Source organism: Centruroides sculpturatus, unplaced genomic scaffold (genome assembly GCF_000671375.1).
Source record: "Centruroides sculpturatus isolate CEXI.00-Female unplaced genomic scaffold, Cexi_2.0 scaffold917, whole genome shotgun sequence".
Classification (NCBI taxonomy): domain Eukaryota; kingdom Metazoa; phylum Arthropoda; class Arachnida; order Scorpiones; family Buthidae; genus Centruroides; species Centruroides sculpturatus.
This window is the reverse complement of record NW_019385056.1, coordinates 23,511-47,063: the sequence shown is the minus strand read 5'-3', so window position 1 is coordinate 47,063 and position 23,553 is coordinate 23,511. Positions and strand designations below refer to the sequence as shown.

Sequence of the window (23,553 nt, the reverse complement as noted above, 5' to 3'; positions counted from 1 at the left end):
TTAGTAAGGATAAACTGATTAATTGGTAAGTAATTGGTAATCAGCTATTTTAGCCATCTCTCTGATTAATCAGTACTGGCTTTTTTCCCCGATTAATTGGTTTTGATAATTGGCCAATTTTGCATTTTAATATTTTTCTTAGAATGTTATGTATAAGGCTAGTAATAAAAAAATTATACATTTCCGTTATATATTTATTATTTATTACATGACAAACTGAATATTAAAAAAAAATTTTCAACTCAAATTATTACTTTTATGAATATGTATATGTTATAAGGTATAGTATAACCTATTCAAAACTATCTTTTTTATTGAATATTTAAAGTTTAAACTTTAAACATATATAACAAATAAAAATTTAATATTCAAATTTTAAAACCCTTAAATTGTAATGCAAAAACATGATAATGGGGCATAGCCTATTTTTTGCCAGATCATAAATGTAATTTCCAGTGCTGAAAATTCTTTCACTTTCGATGGAAGATGCTGGGGCACTTAGATATTTTATAGCTATTTTGCTCAAATTATGAAAAAGTTCTTTTGAACTTCCACCACAGAAATGAATCACTATGTCTTTGTATAAGAGATAAATGTAAATATTCTTCTAATTCTTGATCGAAATGTTTGTTTGTTTGTTTCATTTTTTATTTCTTTTTAAAAATATACTTTTCTTCATTTTTTTATTTACCAGAAGCTAATTCATCAAATAAATTAGAAAAACTTAGAGATTGTATTCCATCTTGATCATTTCCAGAAGTAGAAGCTTCAGAATTTAATTTTTCTTGAGATTTTGGAACCAACATCATCTAAGCTATCAATTGTCCATGTTTTCATTTCCTCTACCATACTCTTCTTTTGAAATTTTATTTTGAATCTTTGATCTAATAAAGATGACAAGTATAAAGACTTGTTTTCTACATATGGTAAAAAATTTTTTTATTGAATCTTTTAGTCCACCTATTGTGGAATTAATTAATGCCACTAAGGAACTACTGTTCTTTGCTTTTGATAAAGATAATTTCAGAGTATCTATTGTGGGAATTATTGAAGATGAGGTGGTTTCTTGTTTGCTGGCTTCCACAGTAATTTTTTGAATGGTTTTAAAAGTAGAACAATTTTTTCAATGAGAGACCACTTATATTGTCTCAATGTAGGAATTTTCTTATATATAGCATACGTGACAAGGGCTTTTTGCTGTTCCAAGTTTCTTTGCAACGTGTAATATGTAGAATTCCAGCAAGTAGGAACATCTTGAATTAATTTGTGTTTCTGCAAACCTAACTTGTGTTCAAATTTTCCAATTTGATTACAGCTACAGCAGAATGATTAAAATGTGTGACATTATTTCTATTAACTGTGATTATAGTTTCTACATTTTGTTGAGAAAATATACAAAAATTCATTTAGTGTCAGCTGCAGTATAAAGCATGATAATGCCTCTAAATTGCAATTCCTGATTCCAGCTACCATATTTGCTGCAGAATCTGTCAGTCAGTACTAAGAATATCTTAGCACTTGTCAACGTATACTGATAAAGAACCACTTTATCTGTTCACTGATTTGTGTAGCTGTGTGGAACCTAAAAGGGAACAATTCGCAAAACAGCTTTTTCTTGCTGAAAATTATCCTTCAACCAGTGGGCTGTTACACTTAAAAAAGGAGAATTGTTTGTAGTTGCTGTCCAAATATCAGCAGTTAAAGAAATATATTTTGCATCATTAATAGCTTTGTGAATTTTTGATTGAACTTTTTGAAATATATCAGGGATGGTATTTTCTGCTGGGAATATTGTAATTAGGAAAAATTTCTTTTATTAATCTTTGAAATCCTAAATTAGACACAACAGAGTATGGCTGTGTATCTACACTTATCATTTCTTCAATCAAATAATGAACTTCTTTGGATTGTTGATCATTTTTTCTTCTCTATTAATTGAATTAAAGTAGCTTGTCTTTGGATATGAGTTTCCATTGTTACTGATGAATGTCCAGCTTCTTTGGTTTCGAAACTTTTTCTTTTCATCTTTCCAGTTTCTTTTTAAAAGTTTTCATGATGATTTTTTTGAGATAATTTATCATGTTTGTGATGGTAAAAGTTTTAGCATTTTTTTCACCTCTGAGTATAGAAGCCATAAATTGCACTTGGAAAACTTCTTGTTTTTATCTTTCTTAAAAAATTTTCAAGCAATACTGGAAGCCAAGAAGGTTTTGAATTTGGCTATTAATTAAAATTAAAAAGTTTTTCAAAATAATAATTTATTATTTTAATTTAATACACAAATCTGAAAAAGAAAAAATAGCTTCATATTAAATACTAGCAGACCCAGCCATGCATTGCTGTGGCTCAAAATGTATCTATTATAAATGTATAACACTTCCCCCATGGGGAATTTTGAAAAATCTCTTCTTAGTATACATTCTGTTGATGAACCCTATTAAAATGCAATCAAAAATGCAAAAAACTGCATCTAAAATAGTATAATAGAAGCAGTTTTTCATGGTAAGTCTTAATCCTATCCATCTCCTCTGCAGGGGGGATTTTGACATTTAAATTATATAAAAACACATGCAAATTCGAATGCAACATTGTGTCAAAATTTCAAAACAATCAGTGAAGAACTTTTGGAGATTTAAGATTTTGAACAAATGAACATTACATTTTTATTTGTATAGATTAATTCCTCTTTAAACATCAAATTACCTTTAAAAATAATTCTATTTTTCTGATTAAAATGTATGCGGTAGTATCCTCGCTCTTACCACTTAGTTGGATTGCAAGAAAATGTCCTTAAGAGTTCATCTCCTGTAAGTTTAATGTCTCGAACCAAAGTTTTGTTCTCAGAAATATCTCTTGAACTATATGGCAATAATAAACAAAAAAATATGGAATTGTAAATACGATTTAATTAATTTTTAAACTTTTATAGCTAAGTATTTCATAATTTTCCAGGCGAAAAATATTTGTTTAAGAAAATATAAGACACAGACACACTAGTATGAAGTTAAAATTGTGTGTAGTGCCATCTCTTATGAGATTGCATTAAAAAATAACTTTTTTATTATTAACTCATGGGAGGGAATTTTGACATGTATTTTATATAAAAACACACCCATATTTGAATGGAACATTGTGTGAAAATTTCAAAGCATTCAGTGAAGAACTTTCAGAGATTAGCTATTAGGAACAAACAAACATTACATTTTTATTTATATAGATTATTTATATAACAAATTGTTATAAAATTATGTTTATCATATGAAATTTTATATTTTTATTAAGAATAATACAGTAGAGTGTCATTTATCCAAATCAATTCAGGACTGGGGTTGTTCAGATAACTTATTTTTTGGATAATCGATTATGTATGAAAAAATATATTAACCTGTCCCATGTTGAAATTTTTCTCCGTTGCGTGTCACTTTGCGTTGATTTTTCGTTGATGTTAAGCCTAATGTAAATTTTTATAATAATCATAATCATGGCTATTGTATCGTTAAAAATGATTTCTTTATTTTGTACAAACAAAATAAATATATTGAAAAAATAGAAATTATACTTTAGAAGTTAATCTAGTATCAAAAACGTTTGATTCAGCATGACCCACATCTGGACACAGTCATCAAAAAAACACCACACAAGAGTGCCAGTGCTGCCAGCTAAAATACACACACCAACAAAAAAAAATATTGGAGTAGCCCAAGACATAGCCAAAGGTCGCAGCACCACAGCACTAGTGAAAATTTGCCAACTGGAATGCTTTCGATCAACCGAAACGTTGCTTAACCAGTTGGCTTTCATATAAACGATACTCTACTGTAATGAGATAATAATCATAATATTATTTAACTATGAACACAATAAATTATTAACACTAATAGGCTGATTAATCAGTATCGACCGATAATGCGTGGTCGATTAATCAGTAATCAGCCATTTCACTTATTGGTGCATCATTAGTTTTTAGTATTAAACACTATATTTATTCTCGATAAAATGTGTTTTTGGTATGAATTTTGGAGTGTCTAGAATGAATTAATTGGATTTACATTGATTCATATGGAAATAATTGCTTCAGTTTTTGGTCTTGGATTTCAGCGATTGTTTTCAGATGTATTATTGACAAAAACTGAGGTATCACTGTAATCTAAAATTATGATTATTAAACTGATGCATCAAATAGAAATGAATTTTATTTCATAAAATTTTCTTTCTTTGTGACATTTTTCTTTCCTCATTGCTTTCTTGAGTATTGAATGCCTTATCATAAAACAAAATATAATGTAGAAATTGATATTTGATATTAGAATTTTGATATTTTAGAATTCAAGACAGTTTAATCATATGAAAGAAATAATTTTGAAAATATGATTAATGCTGTTCTGATCACTCTAAATATACTCATATCAAGTTAGGTCATTATACTTTAAAAAAGTCTTCATTAAATGTAAATTTGTATAAATAAGAAATTTCATAATTGTAATAAAAGTATATAGAAAATATTACAAAATAATTTTTGAAAAGTTTTAAAATTAGGTTTTCAAACTTAAATATGATTTTCATTTTAGATTTTTCTGCAATAGTAGTTTCTTTTTCTTACAGGCCAACCGTACAATCAATTAGCTATTTTAGAAGCTGCCAGTGGAGAAAAGTTATCTACTGTATTCTTTTATGTAAGAAGTCTAGCTGTTCAACATCCTTTCCCTGCAGCAGCCACAAATTTACAGAAATTATTCTCTAAAATGCTTTCTGATGGGTTAGTATCATTTCAAAAGTTTCTTTTTAAGTTTTTACGAATTGTGTGTAATGTTCAGCTTATTTAAGTAAAATAAATAACAATATTTTATTTTATTTAAATAAAGTAAAATTATTAAACTAGCTATTTGCTATAAAAAATTATTGTTAAATTACAAATAATTAGGAGAAATAAAGAAGCAAATAAATTTATTAANTTGCCCAAGATAGCTCGAGCTTGGGGCTTAACATTAATGTTATATTATTTTTTATTATTGATATTTTTAGTTTAAAGCTCATAATTTAAAATATATTTTCATTTCCAGAAATTCATTTGAAGGAAAAGCAAGAATGTCTGCTTTTGAGTATATTACAGGATTTCTCCATTTTCATGCTGCAGTACATTTAGGCTCTGGTAATTATAATATTACTTTTCCTTATATTTCACAATCTTACATATAAATAAATTTTTTCAAGGTCAGCCATAACTTGAATTAGAAGGAAAGAGTTTAAATTACTGTATGTAAGGTTTTATATTTCTTATTAAAATAATATATTATAATTTATTAAAGAAAGTAATAAAATTGTAATATTTTGAATCTTTGATACATATATTTTTGATCTTCTTTACATAACATAAAATAAACTTTTATACTAATTAATATTAGCTGGCTGGGTTGCCAAGGCAATTGAGGTGTCAGCATACTGCTGTTGTGACCCAGGATTGAATTCAAACAGTCAAAAAATTTGAGGAATTTTTGGGGATGGTCATCCTAATATGTCATGCCCCATTTCTCATTCATTGTGAGCATGAAGATAATGTCTTTTTACTGTCCACAGGGCAGAAAGAGTTTAAAAAATTAATTGATGTTAACTAAATATAAATTGATCTATAAATGTTACTCACAAGTCAGTATAAAAACTAAACTGTGTTATTTATTTATTAGAAATACTGTAATAAGAATGAATTCAATTTTGTTGTTATGTAAAATCTCAGAAATGTATTAAAATTTTATTTATTGTAAGAGTAAATTAAAAGAAAATTATAATACCAATCTACTGTACATTATAAGAAAAAAAAATTATCCTGGAATGATGCTAGCTATTTGCTATAAAAAATTATTGTTAAATTACAAATAATTAGGAGAAATAAAGAAGCAAATAAATTTATTAATAAATGACTTATAAAATTTCTCAGCAAACAACATTTAATCGAATATGGTTTTTTATTTCATTATCACCTGCTTATAAAGTTCTTTGCTTAGTCACTATATTATGTAGGTAATTCATATGAGCAGATGGGACTTGTTCAAACAATATGGAAAATATATGGACCAGTGCCAACAATATATTGACTAGCACCAGTACTTATGAATAAAAAGAGACAAATTTGATTGGCCATCCTTGGGCCTCCTGGTAATTCAAAAAGTAAAAGCAATTCAGAAATTCTATTATTGCTATTGGAGGATGAAGTAAACTGGATATGATGTATATGAATATGTGTCATACAAGTTTTCTAAGGTAATAGCATTATCATTTCAACTGTTACCTTGGAAGGATGGATGTATCACTTGTCAGCTGCACATTGTAGGAACTGCATTTTGTAATCCACTTTTTGGAGGCAGAAGGCATAAAACCTATAGAAGTGCACTGAAGAATGTTAGCACAGTATGAAAGCAGCTGCATGTCTCAAAGTTTATCTGTAGATCAAATGGTTCAAGTTCAGAAGTATGAACATGATAGATGAGTTGGTGGTTGCCATCAACCTTGCATGTCAAATAGCTTGTTCATCAACAGCCTGGACTTCACTTTTACCAATTATCATTTATTTGGACCCCTAAAAGAAGCCTTACATGGTCAGATTTGATAGTGATAAAGGAGTAAAAGTAGTGGCACATGATTGGCTACATGCCCAGCTGCAAAACTCTGATGGAAACCACAAGCTTCTAGACCATTATAAGAATTGTGTAACAGTAATGTGGGAGTAAGTTGAAAAATAAATTGTTTAATTTGCATATTTGCATGAACTTGTATAGTACCCAAGTTCAAATAAAATTACTTTTAGTTTTTGAATTATCTTTGTATTTGAAATAAATGACATTAGTTCTCCTAACCAAAATTTTAATTTACAATAATCTTTCTATTAATAACTAAAAATAAAAAATAATCAGAAGTCACTCAATATCAATTTGAAGTTATTTTCTGAAGCATTTTTATACTGGTAAGTTCATTAGCTGGAATGGCAGGGAGGAGAGCCAGTATGGCAAGAGTGAAATTGAGAATATTTTTTATTCTAGTTATTTCAAATGAAATTAAACACACAGATGCAATAGGACTAATCCATATTAAATAAGCTTTAAAACTATATATAAAATGTAAATGTACTGTAATTCAGACACAAGTACCTTAACAAATTAGAAATAGATTTTGCTTTAATATATTCTGTATATATAGATTATTATGATATATAAACTCTACTATCTCTCATGGTAAAGTTAGTTCAATAATTTCACCATGAGAGATAGTAGATAATATCACCAATAGTTCAATTAATTATTTGACTTAGNAATCATTTTAAATAAAAATAATATATTATATTATGGCAATTATTGCAATAAATTATTTTAGGGATTTATTAAATATTAATATTTAGTGGTATAATATGAAAGAAAGAATAATAATAAAATTTGGAGATGACCTATGAATATACTACTGAACCTTGATTATCCGGATCTCTATTATCCAGATTTTCGATTATTCGGATTGTTCAAAATAAACAAAAATTTTACGAATTTGCTGATTTGCACTTGGCGAATTATGATACTGTTTATGTACATGATGGAATGCATAACTTTTTTTATTTCAACAACGTCTCACCCAGCACAGTGGTCGTAAACTCTTAAATATATTTTGCGTCGTAATAAAAATATAACTTGACATACATATTTATAAATAATTTATATTCAAATTACATCATTTCTATGACCAAGGGCAGTGCACGGGCAATGTGGGCCACCACCTATGCCTCGCGATCCGAAGGGCCTCACGCCTCGAAGGTTTATGCATTACTTAAAAGCCGCAAACACGACGAAAAAGTTTTGCTCGTCATAAAACGATAGTTTGTCAAATTTTTATTCATAAAAATTCAGTTTCAACTGCTTTTTATTTTATAAAATCCGTCTTCTTGCACTACCAAAGGGCCTTTTAAACAATAGATAGTCTGTTAGCACTGGTCAGAACTTATCAGAGAAAAGGCACACTAAGGCTGTTATCTCCATATGAACCAGGGGGAGACGAATAGAATAGAACGAATAGAATAGTGCTGGTCAGTAGTAGTCCAAATTCAATAGGAACGTTTGTTTCTTGAAAATTTGATTATGATTTAAATACAGTATTTATTTTTAATATTACTGATATGTCATCGAAAAGAAAATGCGTTGTATTATCATTAAAAGACAAATTAAAGTTTTCGATTATCCGAATTTTTCCTTATCCGGACTACCTTCATTCCCAATTAGTCTGGATAATCGAGGTCCTACTGTATTTGTATTCATGTCTATTCAGCCTTTAATATACTCATCACTAGTATGATTGATAGTTGCAATGAATTTTTTATTTATGAAATGTAAATTTACAAAGTTATTGGAAAAATATCTTTATAAATAATGTTCTTTGATAATTTTATAAGTGATATCATACGGTAAAGTTTGAGAAATGTAAAAAATGCTTAGTTCTGGGTTTCTGTTTTCTTTCTTATTCTTACCAGCAGAAACATTACATTTTAGTTGAAAGAAAAAGGTAGTTCCTTTCATAAATAATTGTTTTATTAATTAAATTCAGCATATTTATAAAGTAGTAGTATTTTTTTTTATTACTTTTTGTATTTATTATTGTCTGATTTTCTGAACATCTTTCAAAAATATTGCAATCTTTGTAGAATGAATTAAAGTAAAATTTTGTTTTTATTTCTATCTTATTTCAATTAGCATTTAATAAATTTTAGGAAACTTTGATATTAAAAATAAAGACATTATGAAAATTTTAATAATACTGGAAAATAATTTTCTATTTACAAAATTCTAAAAAAGTCACTTTAGTTAAAGATGTTCTAATCAATAAAATTAAAATGAATTAAGAACTGTTCATGTATTGCATTGGCAAAAATATGTTTTTCTTTGCCATCATCATCAATTATCAGAAATGAAGATATAACTTTCCTCCTAATTATGTCATTACACCAGAAGTTTAAATTATTCAAAAATACATAAATTATTTTCAAATAATTTTGTGATGACTAGGGAGAAAAAATACAGTAAATGATGGGTGTAATCTTATATCATCAAAGACTTGCCCGCTTCCTTCCATTGTCAGTGTCAGGTACAAATAAATCTGTTCACCCATTAGAGGAAAATAAATATAAAAATTAATGAATATTATTAACAAAAATTATTTATAATTTTAAAATAATTTAAAATTATATTTATGAATAATTTTAAAATGTTTGCTTAGAATATTCCATAATAATATATTGTATCTGTATTTAGAGTATCAGAAGTATATTTTATTCTGCATTTTATGATCTATTTTTTGTCCTAATTCTTTGGCATAATTATTTTATTTCTATTGATTTAATTTCAATATATATCAGATTATAATTGTGTTTGTATTTATTCATTTATCATTATTTATTTGTATTCCAATAGTCAGTTTTAATCTGTGCACAAAATGGATAAATAAATAAATTATAATTATCCAGTTGATGATATAATTTTGTCATTAATTAAATTTCGAATTTTATTTGAAGGTATTACCATATTCCCATCAGAGGCATAGCTACTGTGGAGCAGTTGGAGCAAATTGCTCCAGGTGCACAAATTATGATGGTGCCAAGTTAAAAAGGGCAAAATAAAAACTTGTAAAAACATTTGTAAAAAAAATGTTTGCATTTAATAATTAATCAATTAACTGTTAAATTTGAATCCATATTCGACAATTTTGTACACTTTTTAAATGATTATCATTTAAAAAGTGTATACTTGCATATCTTGTCGCGTCATCTGATAAAAATATTCTGGAAAGTTCAGAACTTTTACAATCGGCATATCCCTCCGACATTTCGCCTAGTTTTAGACCTGAACTGCTTCGATTTCAAATGTATTTTATACTCAGGTAAAATAAATTACTTCTAAATGTGAAGTTGTTGAACTACTTTTAATTCACACTGCAGCCTCAAGTAGCTTCTCCGACATTATTGCAACACTTCTGTTTTTTTTTTTTTAACTTTACCGGCGATAACAGCAAAAGCAGAACGAAGTTTTTCAAAACTAAAATTAATCAAAATTTATTTAAGAAGTAGCATGTCACAACACTGTCTTAGTTCCATTGGCTATATCAATTGAAAAAACAATAGCTTGTCAGCTTGATCTGGAGAAAGTGATTGACCAATTTGCAAACAAAAAAGTGAGTAAACAACAATCTTGAAGTTTTTTTATCTTCAAGATTGTTGTTTACTCGCTTTTTCGTTTGCAAATCGGTCAATCACATTATTATGTATTTGTTATGAAACTAAACTTGCATACATTTTGTCAATACAGTTTATATACTATGTAGTAAATATTATTAGGTACTCCGTACTTAAAGAATTATATTATATTTTATTATTATATATTTATCAAATTGAATATATTTTTGAAATGCCTGGAATCTCAAATAAATTATTAAGTAATGTTTTAAATCAAAATAATTAGATATATGTTTTTAAATTAAATGTTCAAAACAAATTTTGCGAGATCTCTTTCTAGGAACAAGGGGCGCACCCATTCTACTTGCTCCAGGGTGCTGAATATGTGGCTATGCCATTGATTCCCATATTATGGGAATACAGTAATTTCTTGGTTTTTGTTGACTTTGGTTATTATTGGTTTCAGTTTTTGTGAATTTTTTTATGTGAAAAATTTGTCTCAGTTTTTGTTGATTGCCTTGGATTTCGTCCGCATGCCCATGTGATCTTGCCGCTAATTTTGTGAAAACAAAGGATGACTCGTGTTTTCTGGCTCAGTGTGACGTTGTTTCTCGTTTTTTGTCTCAGTTTGGTGTTGTGAGCATTACCCTGCACGTCTAGCCAATTCCATTGCTTTTCCTTTCCTTTTAGCTCCATCATGGGACAAAAGAAAGTTTCCAGAGCCAGTAGCCTTCGAATGCCATGTTTAAATGTTCATTTATTCTTTATATTAGTTTTTTATGTTAATTTCTTATTGTTTTTAGTAAGGATAAACTGATTAATTGGTAAGTAATTGGTAATCAGCTATTTTAGCCATCTCTCTGATTAATCAGTACTGGCTTTTTTCCCCGATTAATTGGTTTTGATAATTGGCCAATTTTGCATTTTAATATTTTTCTTAGAATGTTATGTATAAGGCTAGTAATAAAAAAATTATACATTTCCGTTATATATTTATTATTTATTACATGACAAACTGAATATTAAAAAAAAATTTTCAACTCAAATTATTACTTTTATGAATATGTATATGTTATAAGGTATAGTATAACCTATTCAAAACTATCTTTTTTATTGAATATTTAAAGTTTAAACTTTAAACATATATAACAAATAAAAATTTAATATTCAAATTTTAAAACCCTTAAATTGTAATGCAAAAACATGATAATGGGGCATAGCCTATTTTTTGCCAGATCATAAATGTAATTTCCAGTGCTGAAAATTCTTTCACTTTCGATGGAAGATGCTGGGGCACTTAGATATTTTATAGCTATTTTGCTCAAATTATGAAAAAGTTCTTTTGAACTTCCACCACAGAAATGAATCACTATGTCTTTGTATAAGAGATAAATGTAAATATTCTTCTAATTCTTGATCGAAATGTTTGTTTGTTTGTTTCATTTTTTATTTCTTTTTAAAAATATACTTTTCTTCATTTTTTTATTTACCAGAAGCTAATTCATCAAATAAATTAGAAAAACTTAGAGATTGTATTCCATCTTGATCATTTCCAGAAGTAGAAGCTTCAGAATTTAATTTTTCTTGAGATTTTGGAACCAACATCATCTAAGCTATCAATTGTCCATGTTTTCATTTCCTCTACCATACTCTTCTTTTGAAATTTTATTTTGAATCTTTGATCTAATAAAGATGACAAGTATAAAGACTTGTTTTCTACATATGGTAAAAAATTTTTTTATTGAATCTTTTAGTCCACCTATTGTGGAATTAATTAATGCCACTAAGGAACTACTGTTCTTTGCTTTTGATAAAGATAATTTCAGAGTATCTATTGTGGGAATTATTGAAGATGAGGTGGTTTCTTGTTTGCTGGCTTCCACAGTAATTTTTTGAATGGTTTTAAAAGTAGAACAATTTTTTCAATGAGAGACCACTTATATTGTCTCAATGTAGGAATTTTCTTATATATAGCATACGTGACAAGGGCTTTTTGCTGTTCCAAGTTTCTTTGCAACGTGTAATATGTAGAATTCCAGCAAGTAGGAACATCTTGAATTAATTTGTGTTTCTGCAAACCTAACTTGTGTTCAAATTTTCCAATTTGATTACAGCTACAGCAGAATGATTAAAATGTGTGACATTATTTCTATTAACTGTGATTATAGTTTCTACATTTTGTTGAGAAAATATACAAAAATTCATTTAGTGTCAGCTGCAGTATAAAGCATGATAATGCCTCTAAATTGCAATTCCTGATTCCAGCTACCATATTTGCTGCAGAATCTGTCAGTCAGTACTAAGAATATCTTAGCACTTGTCAACGTATACTGATAAAGAACCACTTTATCTGTTCACTGATTTGTGTAGCTGTGTGGAACCTAAAAGGGAACAATTCGCAAAACAGCTTTTTCTTGCTGAAAATTATCCTTCAACCAGTGGGCTGTTACACTTAAAAAAGGAGAATTGTTTGTAGTTGCTGTCCAAATATCAGCAGTTAAAGAAATATATTTTGCATCATTAATAGCTTTGTGAATTTTTGATTGAACTTTTTGAAATATATCAGGGATGGTATTTTCTGCTGGGAATATTGTAATTAGGAAAAATTTCTTTTATTAATCTTTGAAATCCTAAATTAGACACAACAGAGTATGGCTGTGTATCTACACTTATCATTTCTTCAATCAAATAATGAACTTCTTTGGATTGTTGATCATTTTTTCTTCTCTATTAATTGAATTAAAGTAGCTTGTCTTTGGATATGAGTTTCCATTGTTACTGATGAATGTCCAGCTTCTTTGGTTTCGAAACTTTTTCTTTTCATCTTTCCAGTTTCTTTTTAAAAGTTTTCATGATGATTTTTTTGAGATAATTTATCATGTTTGTGATGGTAAAAGTTTTAGCATTTTTTTCACCTCTGAGTATAGAAGCCATAAATTGCACTTGGAAAACTTCTTGTTTTTATCTTTCTTAAAAAATTTTCAAGCAATACTGGAAGCCAAGAAGGTTTTGAATTTGGCTATTAATTAAAATTAAAAAGTTTTTCAAAATAATAATTTATTATTTTAATTTAATACACAAATCTGAAAAAGAAAAAATAGCTTCATATTAAATACTAGCAGACCCAGCCATGCATTGCTGTGGCTCAAAATGTATCTATTATAAATGTATAACACTTCCCCCATGGGGAATTTTGAAAAATCTCTTCTTAGTATACATTCTGTTGATGAACCCTATTAAAATGCAATCAAAAATGCAAAAAACTGCATCTAAAATAGTATAATAGAAGCAGTTTTTCATGGTAAGTCTTAATCCTATCCATCTCCTCTGCAGGGGGGATTTTGACATTTAAATTATATAAAAACACATGCAAATTCGAATGCAACATTGTGTCAAAATTTCAAAACAATCAGTGAAGAACTTTTGGAGATTTAAGATTTTGAACAAATGAACATTACATTTTTATTTGTATAGATTAATTCCTCTTTAAACATCAAATTACCTTTAAAAATAATTCTATTTTTCTGATTAAAATGTATGCGGTAGTATCCTCGCTCTTACCACTTAGTTGGATTGCAAGAAAATGTCCTTAAGAGTTCATCTCCTGTAAGTTTAATGTCTCGAACCAAAGTTTTGTTCTCAGAAATATCTCTTGAACTATATGGCAATAATAAACAAAAAAATATGGAATTGTAAATACGATTTAATTAATTTTTAAACTTTTATAGCTAAGTATTTCATAATTTTCCAGGCGAAAAATATTTGTTTAAGAAAATATAAGACACAGACACACTAGTATGAAGTTAAAATTGTGTGTAGTGCCATCTCTTATGAGATTGCATTAAAAAATAACTTTTTTATTATTAACTCATGGGAGGGAATTTTGACATGTATTTTATATAAAAACACACCCATATTTGAATGGAACATTGTGTGAAAATTTCAAAGCATTCAGTGAAGAACTTTCAGAGATTAGCTATTAGGAACAAACAAACATTACATTTTTATTTATATAGATTATTTATATAACAAATTGTTATAAAATTATGTTTATCATATGAAATTTTATATTTTTATTAAGAATAATACAGTAGAGTGTCATTTATCCAAATCAATTCAGGACTGGGGTTGTTCAGATAACTTATTTTTTGGATAATCGATTATGTATGAAAAAATATATTAACCTGTCCCATGTTGAAATTTTTCTCCGTTGCGTGTCACTTTGCGTTGATTTTTCGTTGATGTTAAGCCTAATGTAAATTTTTATAATAATCATAATCATGGCTATTGTATCGTTAAAAATGATTTCTTTATTTTGTACAAACAAAATAAATATATTGAAAAAATAGAAATTATACTTTAGAAGTTAATCTAGTATCAAAAACGTTTGATTCAGCATGACCCACATCTGGACACAGTCATCAAAAAAACACCACACAAGAGTGCCAGTGCTGCCAGCTAAAATACACACACCAACAAAAAAAAATATTGGAGTAGCCCAAGACATAGCCAAAGGTCGCAGCACCACAGCACTAGTGAAAATTTGCCAACTGGAATGCTTTCGATCAACCGAAACGTTGCTTAACCAGTTGGCTTTCATATAAACGATACTCTACTGTAATGAGATAATAATCATAATATTATTTAACTATGAACACAATAAATTATTAACACTAATAGGCTGATTAATCAGTATCGACCGATAATGCGTGGTCGATTAATCAGTAATCAGCCATTTCACTTATTGGTGCATCATTAGTTTTTAGTATTAAACACTATATTTATTCTCGATAAAATGTGTTTTTGGTATGAATTTTGGAGTGTCTAGAATGAATTAATTGGATTTACATTGATTCATATGGAAATAATTGCTTCAGTTTTTGGTCTTGGATTTCAGCGATTGTTTTCAGATGTATTATTGACAAAAACTGAGGTATCACTGTAATCTAAAATTATGATTATTAAACTGATGCATCAAATAGAAATGAATTTTATTTCATAAAATTTTCTTTCTTTGTGACATTTTTCTTTCCTCATTGCTTTCTTGAGTATTGAATGCCTTATCATAAAACAAAATATAATGTAGAAATTGATATTTGATATTAGAATTTTGATATTTTAGAATTCAAGACAGTTTAATCATATGAAAGAAATAATTTTGAAAATATGATTAATGCTGTTCTGATCACTCTAAATATACTCATATCAAGTTAGGTCATTATACTTTAAAAAAGTCTTCATTAAATGTAAATTTGTATAAATAAGAAATTTCATAATTGTAATAAAAGTATATAGAAAATATTACAAAATAATTTTTGAAAAGTTTTAAAATTAGGTTTTCAAACTTAAATATGATTTTCATTTTAGATTTTTCTGCAATAGTAGTTTCTTTTTCTTACAGGCCAACCGTACAATCAATTAGCTATTTTAGAAGCTGCCAGTGGAGAAAAGTTATCTACTGTATTCTTTTATGTAAGAAGTCTAGCTGTTCAACATCCTTTCCCTGCAGCAGCCACAAATTTACAGAAATTATTCTCTAAAATGCTTTCTGATGGGTTAGTATCATTTCAAAAGTTTCTTTTTAAGTTTTTACGAATTGTGTGTAATGTTCAGCTTATTTAAGTAAAATAAATAACAATATTTTATTTTATTTAAATAAAGTAAAATTATTAAACTAGCTATTTGCTATAAAAAATTATTGTTAAATTACAAATAATTAGGAGAAATAAAGAAGCAAATAAATTTATTAATAAATGACTTATAAAATTTCTCAGCAAACAACATTTAATCGAATATGGTTTTTTATTTCATTATCACCTGCTTATAAAGTTCTTTGCTTAGTCACTATATTATGTAGGTAATTCATATGAGCAGATGGGACTTGTTCAAACAATATGGAAAATATATGGACCAGTGCCAACAATATATTGACTAGCACCAGTACTTATGAATAAAAAGAGACAAATTTGATTGGCCATCCTTGGGCCTCCTGGTAATTCAAAAAGTAAAAGCAATTCAGAAATTCTATTATTGCTATTGGAGGATGAAGTAAACTGGATATGATGTATATGAATATGTGTCATACAAGTTTTCTAAGGTAATAGCATTATCATTTCAACTGTTACCTTGGAAGGATGGATGTATCACTTGTCAGCTGCACATTGTAGGAACTGCATTTTGTAATCCACTTTTTGGAGGCAGAAGGCATAAAACCTATAGAAGTGCACTGAAGAATGTTAGCACAGTATGAAAGCAGCTGCATGTCTCAAAGTTTATCTGTAGATCAAATGGTTCAAGTTCAGAAGTATGAACATGATAGATGAGTTGGTGGTTGCCATCAACCTTGCATGTCAAATAGCTTGTTCATCAACAGCCTGGACTTCACTTTTACCAATTATCATTTATTTGGACCCCTAAAAGAAGCCTTACATGGTCAGATTTGATAGTGATAAAGGAGTAAAAGTAGTGGCACATGATTGGCTACATGCCCAGCTGCAAAACTCTGATGGAAACCACAAGCTTCTAGACCATTATAAGAATTGTGTAACAGTAATGTGGGAGTAAGTTGAAAAATAAATTGTTTAATTTGCATATTTGCATGAACTTGTATAGTACCCAAGTTCAAATAAAATTACTTTTAGTTTTTGAATTATCTTTGTATTTGAAATAAATGACATTAGTTCTCCTAACCAAAATTTTAATTTACAATAATCTTTCTATTAATAACTAAAAATAAAAAATAATCAGAAGTCACTCAATATCAATTTGAAGTTATTTTCTGAAGCATTTTTATACTGGTAAGTTCATTAGCTGGAATGGCAGGGAGGAGAGCCAGTATGGCAAGAGTGAAATTGAGAATATTTTTTATTCTAGTTATTTCAAATGAAATTAAACACACAGATGCAATAGGACTAATCCATATTAAATAAGCTTTAAAACTATATATAAAATGTAAATGTACTGTAATTCAGACACAAGTACCTTAACAAATTAGAAATAGATTTTGCTTTAATATATTCTGTATATATAGATTATTATGATATATAAACTCTACTATCTCTCATGGTAAAGTTAGTTCAATAATTTCACCATGAGAGATAGTAGATAATATCACCAATAGTTCAATTAATTATTTGACTTAGTTTAATCAAACTTTTAACTCCTTGGGACTCTAGAAATTTTTGATATTAATATAATTAAACATAAAAAATACGTAAAACTGAAAGAAATGCATTAATTTTGAAGAAAAAGCTTCAAATTTTATTTTCCTTTGTCTCCCCTTTCTGTGAAATCTGACCCTGATGAGTCATTGTTTACACAGCTGGATGACCTTGAACACAGCTGGAGTTGGATTTCCCGGGACATTCTCAGAAGTCTCGGGAGGTGATGGGTTTATAGTAGGGTGAATACTAGCTGGTCGTATATTTTTAAATATTTTTAAAAAATTAAAATTTTAATTGCGATTTCCAACCCCCCGACTTAATTAAACTTATATATAATAAAATCTATTAATTAAAAAAATTTAAAAACTATTGGAGGTTGTTTTTGACATCAGAAAACTAGCTTTAAATAACTTTACGGAAGGAAAATCCATGCACTACAACTTTAGAATGATTAATGAAATTTGATATCAAACTCCCATTAAAAAACAATTAAATCGTGAATCATGCATCATTAAAGGTAAATTAAAATAGCGATAAAATTTTTTCGCGTGAGGAAAAAATTTTGAAAAAATTTGGAGACTTAAAAAACATTCCAAAAATCCCCCAAAAAAAAAACAAAAAATTTTTAGGGGGTCCAAACGCCGAGTTTTATATAACGCTATGTAACTTGCCCAAGATAGCTCGAGCTTGGGGCTTAACATTAATGTTATATTATTTTTTATTATTGATATTTTTAGTTTAAAGCTCATAATTTAAAATATATTTTCATTTCCAGAAATTCATTTGAAGGAAAAGCAAGAATGTCTGCTTTTGAGTATATTACAGGATTTCTCCATTTTCATGCTGCAGTACATTTAGGCTCTGGTAATTATAATATTACTTTTCCTTATATTTCACAATCTTACATATAAATAAATTTTTTCAAGGTCAGCCATAACTTGAATTAGAAGGAAAGAGTTTAAATTACTGTATGTAAGGTTTTATATTTCTTATTAAAATAATATATTATAATTTATTAAAGAAAGTAATAAAATTGTAATATTTTGAATCTTTGATACATATATTTTTGATCTTCTTTACATAACATAAAATAAACTTTTATACTAATTAATATTAGCTGGCTGGGTTGCCAAGGCAATTGAGGTGTCAGCATACTGCTGTTGTGACCCAGGATTGAATTCAAACAGTCAAAAAATTTGAGGAATTTTTGGGGATGGTCATCCTAATATGTCATGCCCCATTTCTCATTCATTGTGAGCATGAAGATAATGTCTTTTTACTGTCCACAGGGCAGAAAGAGTTTAAAAAATTAATTGATGTTAACTAAATATAAATTGATCTATAAATGTTACTCACAAGTCAGTATAAAAACTAAACTGTGTTATTTATTTATTAGAAATACTGTAATAAGAATGAATTCAATTTTGTTGTTATGTAAAATCTCAGAAATGTATTAAAATTTTATTTATTGTAAGAGTAAATTAAAAGAAAATTATAATACCAATCTACTGTACATTATAAGAAAAAAAAATTATCCTGGAATGATGCTAGCATTTATAATTTAAAATAGTTTTTCAAAAAGATTTTTTTTGTCACAGTTACACAATATATTTTCATAACAGTTTTAATATAAAAAAAGCAACTGAGTTTTAAATTTATTTTTTAAAATAAGTGGAAGATCATTTGTAACATCTGAATATGAAAAAATTATATTTATTAATATTTTATACCAGTGTTTCTCAACCTGTAATGAATCGACGCCCCCTTCAACGTAGTATTGCCCCCTTCACTTCAAAATTCTGATGCCGAGGGCCAAGGCTAATGCCAAATTCGTACTACATTGAATAGACTAGTGACTAGTATAATGTTATTTGTTTAATTATTGTACAATATAACGAATAAAATATCTAATCATTCTTAATATAATGTTTTACTATATTGCCCAGAAAATTGTTTTTCGCCCCCCAAAATATAAATTGTTACAAATCGCCCCTCAACACAGAAAAACGCTCACTTGGGGGCCCTATCGCCCCCGTTGAGAAACACTGTTTTATACAAATCAATCAATAATAATTTCCATGAACTTTCAAAGAGAAAGAATTTAGTATATCAAAATCTTTGGGTAACAATTGAAAAATGCTTCCTTTCTTGTTGGGATACCAGCTATATTCTAATTAGAAAATTCTTGGGAATTCCATAATCCTGCATCTGCAGGTACATAGGAATGCTACCAGTAATTCAACAATCCAAAACTATAGATTAATTATGATTATTTTGGTTGATTACATACATAACTATATACATTTTGAGCCAACTTATATTTTATGGCTCTTCATCAGTAACTAAAATTAAGAGCTAGATCTAAGTATGTAGTTTTGGATCATTGATTTACTGGTAGCATTCCTATACACCTGCAGACACAGGATTACAGAATTCTCGAGAATTTTCTAATTGAAAAATTTGTTTTTATAATAACATAATAGTGGTTCCTCATACTTTGAATTTAATTCATTTCAGGAGGCTGTTTGAATTCTGAACTGTTCAAAGTCCAAATCAGTTTTTCCTATTAGAAATAATGAAAAGTGAATTAATACATTCCCAGACCCTAACAATACCCATTTCAATAAACAGCAAATACATAATTTAAGGTAAAAGTAACACTATTAAATGCCTAAATAATAACTTAAAACATGAAACAATAAATAAAATATATAAATACTGTATAATAAAATGAAAATTGCATTTACTGGTTGTACACTGTTGGCTTTGGCATCTTAAATGCTATAACTTTTATCTTAGGCTTCATTGATTCCATACTCTTCTTGGATCTATTAACCCAATCTATTAACCATGATGGTTAATAGATTGGGGGACAGGGGTTATATATATAATAATCAAGCACACTAAAAATAAAGCTAAAAAAAAAGCACTGAAAACACATGAGCATAATGCAAGAGATGCTTTCACAGCAAGAATGAGAGATGACTTGGGAGCAAACAACAGATGGTGTTTACATAGCAAGTGCATTTTTTCTCAGTGCATCATTCCTAAATATTTATATCAGTTATTTAAAGATATATTATTATAGATATTATTTCATATTTGAAAATAAATGACAAAATTTTTGTGAAAAATTGTAGTGTTTACATCTTGTTCATGTTATCGATGTAATGATCTATATAAATCCAAATTTTATTCTATTAGTTACCAAAATATTTATACTTGGTTTTTTAATATTTGATATTGTATTAAATATATATAATTTATTAACTTTTAACTTATTGAATATTTTAAAATTGAAATTTGATAGATTACCCTTAAAGTTTTTAAATTGATGCAATATGATATTTAATAGAAATGATGTTAATAATAATTTCCTTATTTTCATACTAACACAATAAAATATTTATTATAGATCTAAGAAAAGCAGAGAGAATGTTATGTCATTTGATGTCATCCCTTCCAGCTCTTATTATTGCTGAGAAAATGGAAACTTGGCAATTAATACAAATGGCTGCTATTTGTATGTTTGCTGTAGAGCATGCTTTAGGTAATTTAGAATGGGAAAGAGGTAAACAAGAAAATGAATTAATAAGTGGAGATGAACAAAAATCAGCTTCTTTAGTTATGGAACTATTAGGTATGATATTCAAGTAATAATAATAATTAAATAAAGATTTTCTTAAAGAATACATTAAATTATTTATGAATTATTCATTAATATTTATTTTTGTAAAATAATAAATTGTATCAAATTAAACATATTGTAAAAATGAATTTTCTTTAAAGTTACAATAGTAATATATAGTTTTGTTTACTAAATTAAATTCTAGATCAGCACATATAAAAAATAAAAATAAAAAATATTTTTAATAATTTATATTATATTAAAAATTTTTTAAACTGAACAAATAAATTATGTAATAACTATTTATGCTTAAATGTATTAATTTTTAATTTAATAAATTAATATTTCTAACATAATATGTTTTTTTATATTTAAACACTAATTGCAAAATAATGTTTATTTTATACATGTAAAGAAAATTTACTAATGCTAATTATAATTTGCTAATAAATGGATGAGAGATTAATAATTAAGAATTCATCTTTTGGAAGAAAAATAATTTGATAGTATCTCATTACTAAAATATTTATAAAAATAAATATATATATTAATTTTCTGTCAAAGAAAAATGTTACAGTGTATATTCAAAAAAAATAAAACATATGCAGAAAAGATCTTTTAACAAAAAATAGATTTTATCCAAAAATTTTTGATAAATAATTTAATATTTAATATCCAAACATATATTTTATGTTTGAGTAAATTTCAATTGTATTTTATAAATGCTTAAATCTGTAAATATTTTACAAGTAATTCTGGTTTATAAATTTCATTTAATCAATAATAAATTAATTTTTAATATACCATAAATTAATTTAGGTGTTTTAATAAAACTTATACCATTACATCAGTGTATCTTTATCATTTCAGCAAGTATGGTTCATTCATTTCTCTTACCAATTCATGCATCACTGGATCCCAAAGAAACTTCAGAATATTATTGTGTTCCAGCTGTTAAAGTTGTTATTGATTGGTTTCTTCAAGATCCAAAACTGTTACAACAGGAAGGTTTTGTTAGAAGACCACAGTATGTTTTTCTTATGGCAATATTTGCAGTATAATAGTTTTGATTAAGAAACTATACATAAAAATTATATTAAAAATATTCAATAGGATTTGGCATGGATTCTGTAAATTATTGAATGACTTGGAAATTGCTGTGCCTGTTGCATTCAATCCAAAAAAATGTAAGTTTGTTAATAAGTATGTTATTAAATTATATTTAAATACTGTATTAGCCTGAATATAACGCAACTCCGAATTTAATGCGAGTCCGAAATTTTCATAAAGATATTTAGAAAAAAATAATACTCATAAAAGAATTCAAAGAAAGTAAAATTCAATCAGATAAGCATTTATTTAGGTAATTATAGCTAATAACACAGGTTACATTTATGTCAATAAAATTAAGTAATGTAAAACAAAATTAATATTCTGTAAGTAACAACAAAAAACGGAAATGTTTATTCAGAATCTGAACTGTTTTCAGAATGAGAACTCATTGATGTCACATCGGTATCATCAGTATTTTCATTCACGCTTTCAGACTCCCACAAAATTTCATCTTTCGTCCCATTTAAGTCATTGGAAATGCAGCATTTCTTGAAACATTTAACTATCGATTCAGGTTCGATCTTCTGCCAGGCAGTTGCAATCCATTCTCCTAAAAGAGAGACTGAGGGTTTTTTATTTTTCCTGAAGGTGTCAATGGATGATTGCCCGATAATAGCCAATTGTTGTATTCTTTTCGAAGGTTCTCTTTAAATTGTTTATTAACCACCACATCCAAGACTTGCAACTGAGAAGTCATACCACCTGGTATTATTACAAGATCGGAATTCAATGCCTCAATTTTTTCCTTAACACTTGTCGTAAGGTGGCCTGGAAATGCATCAAGGACTAGCATGGAGCGGGAGTTTCTCAGAGAACCTGGCCGTTTCCCACATATCACATTCACCCAGTCTAATACCAACTCATCTGTCATCCAACCTTTTTCTTGGACCCAAAAACAATTCCTGGACACAGCTTTTCTTTGGGCATTGTTTTACCTTTCAATATAACGTAAGGTCGAAGCTTTTGTCCATAAGCAGTAACAGCAAGCATAACAGTAATTCTGGACTTTTCATAACCAGCTGACTTCAATAAGACCGTTTTTTCACCATTCTTATTTACCGTAAGGTCGGAAGGCATGTCAAAATAGACTGGTGTTTGGTCTGCCTTTCCCATATTTCTAAGACTGTATTGTGCTTTTTGCGTAATGATATAACATGGCGCTGATAAGCCAACAATTTTTCATTAAAGTCGTCAGGAAGTTTTTGCTCAAGAGTAGTCCGCTGTCTTAGTGATAAGCTGTTCCTTTTCATCATTCTTCTACACCAACCCATACTTGCCTTAAAGTCCTTTCTAGGAATGTTTAAATTAGCAGCCCCTTCTAACGCTTTAAATCTTATGAGTTCACGGGATATTGGGCACCCTTCATTCCGCTTTTCTATTACGAATTTTAACACTTGCTGTTCAACTTCATTAAACCTTCCTTTTTTAGGTCCACTAAAAGATTTTCTTGAAGA

At 27.8% G+C, this 23,553-nt stretch overlaps 1 protein-coding gene across 1 annotated transcript in view; it reads left to right on the top strand.

The window, feature by feature from the left end:
- The window catches only part of LOC111634032 (protein SMG7-like), a 96,333-nt gene that overhangs the window by 49,327 nt on the left and 23,453 nt on the right, over positions 1–23,553 (top strand). The window contains 5 exon segments of the mRNA XM_023378708.1: positions 4,603–4,756; positions 5,061–5,149; positions 20,774–20,998; positions 21,857–22,013; positions 22,100–22,173. Of these exon segments, the coding sequence (XP_023234476.1) occupies positions 4,603–4,756; positions 5,061–5,149; positions 20,774–20,998; positions 21,857–22,013; positions 22,100–22,173 (699 nt within the window).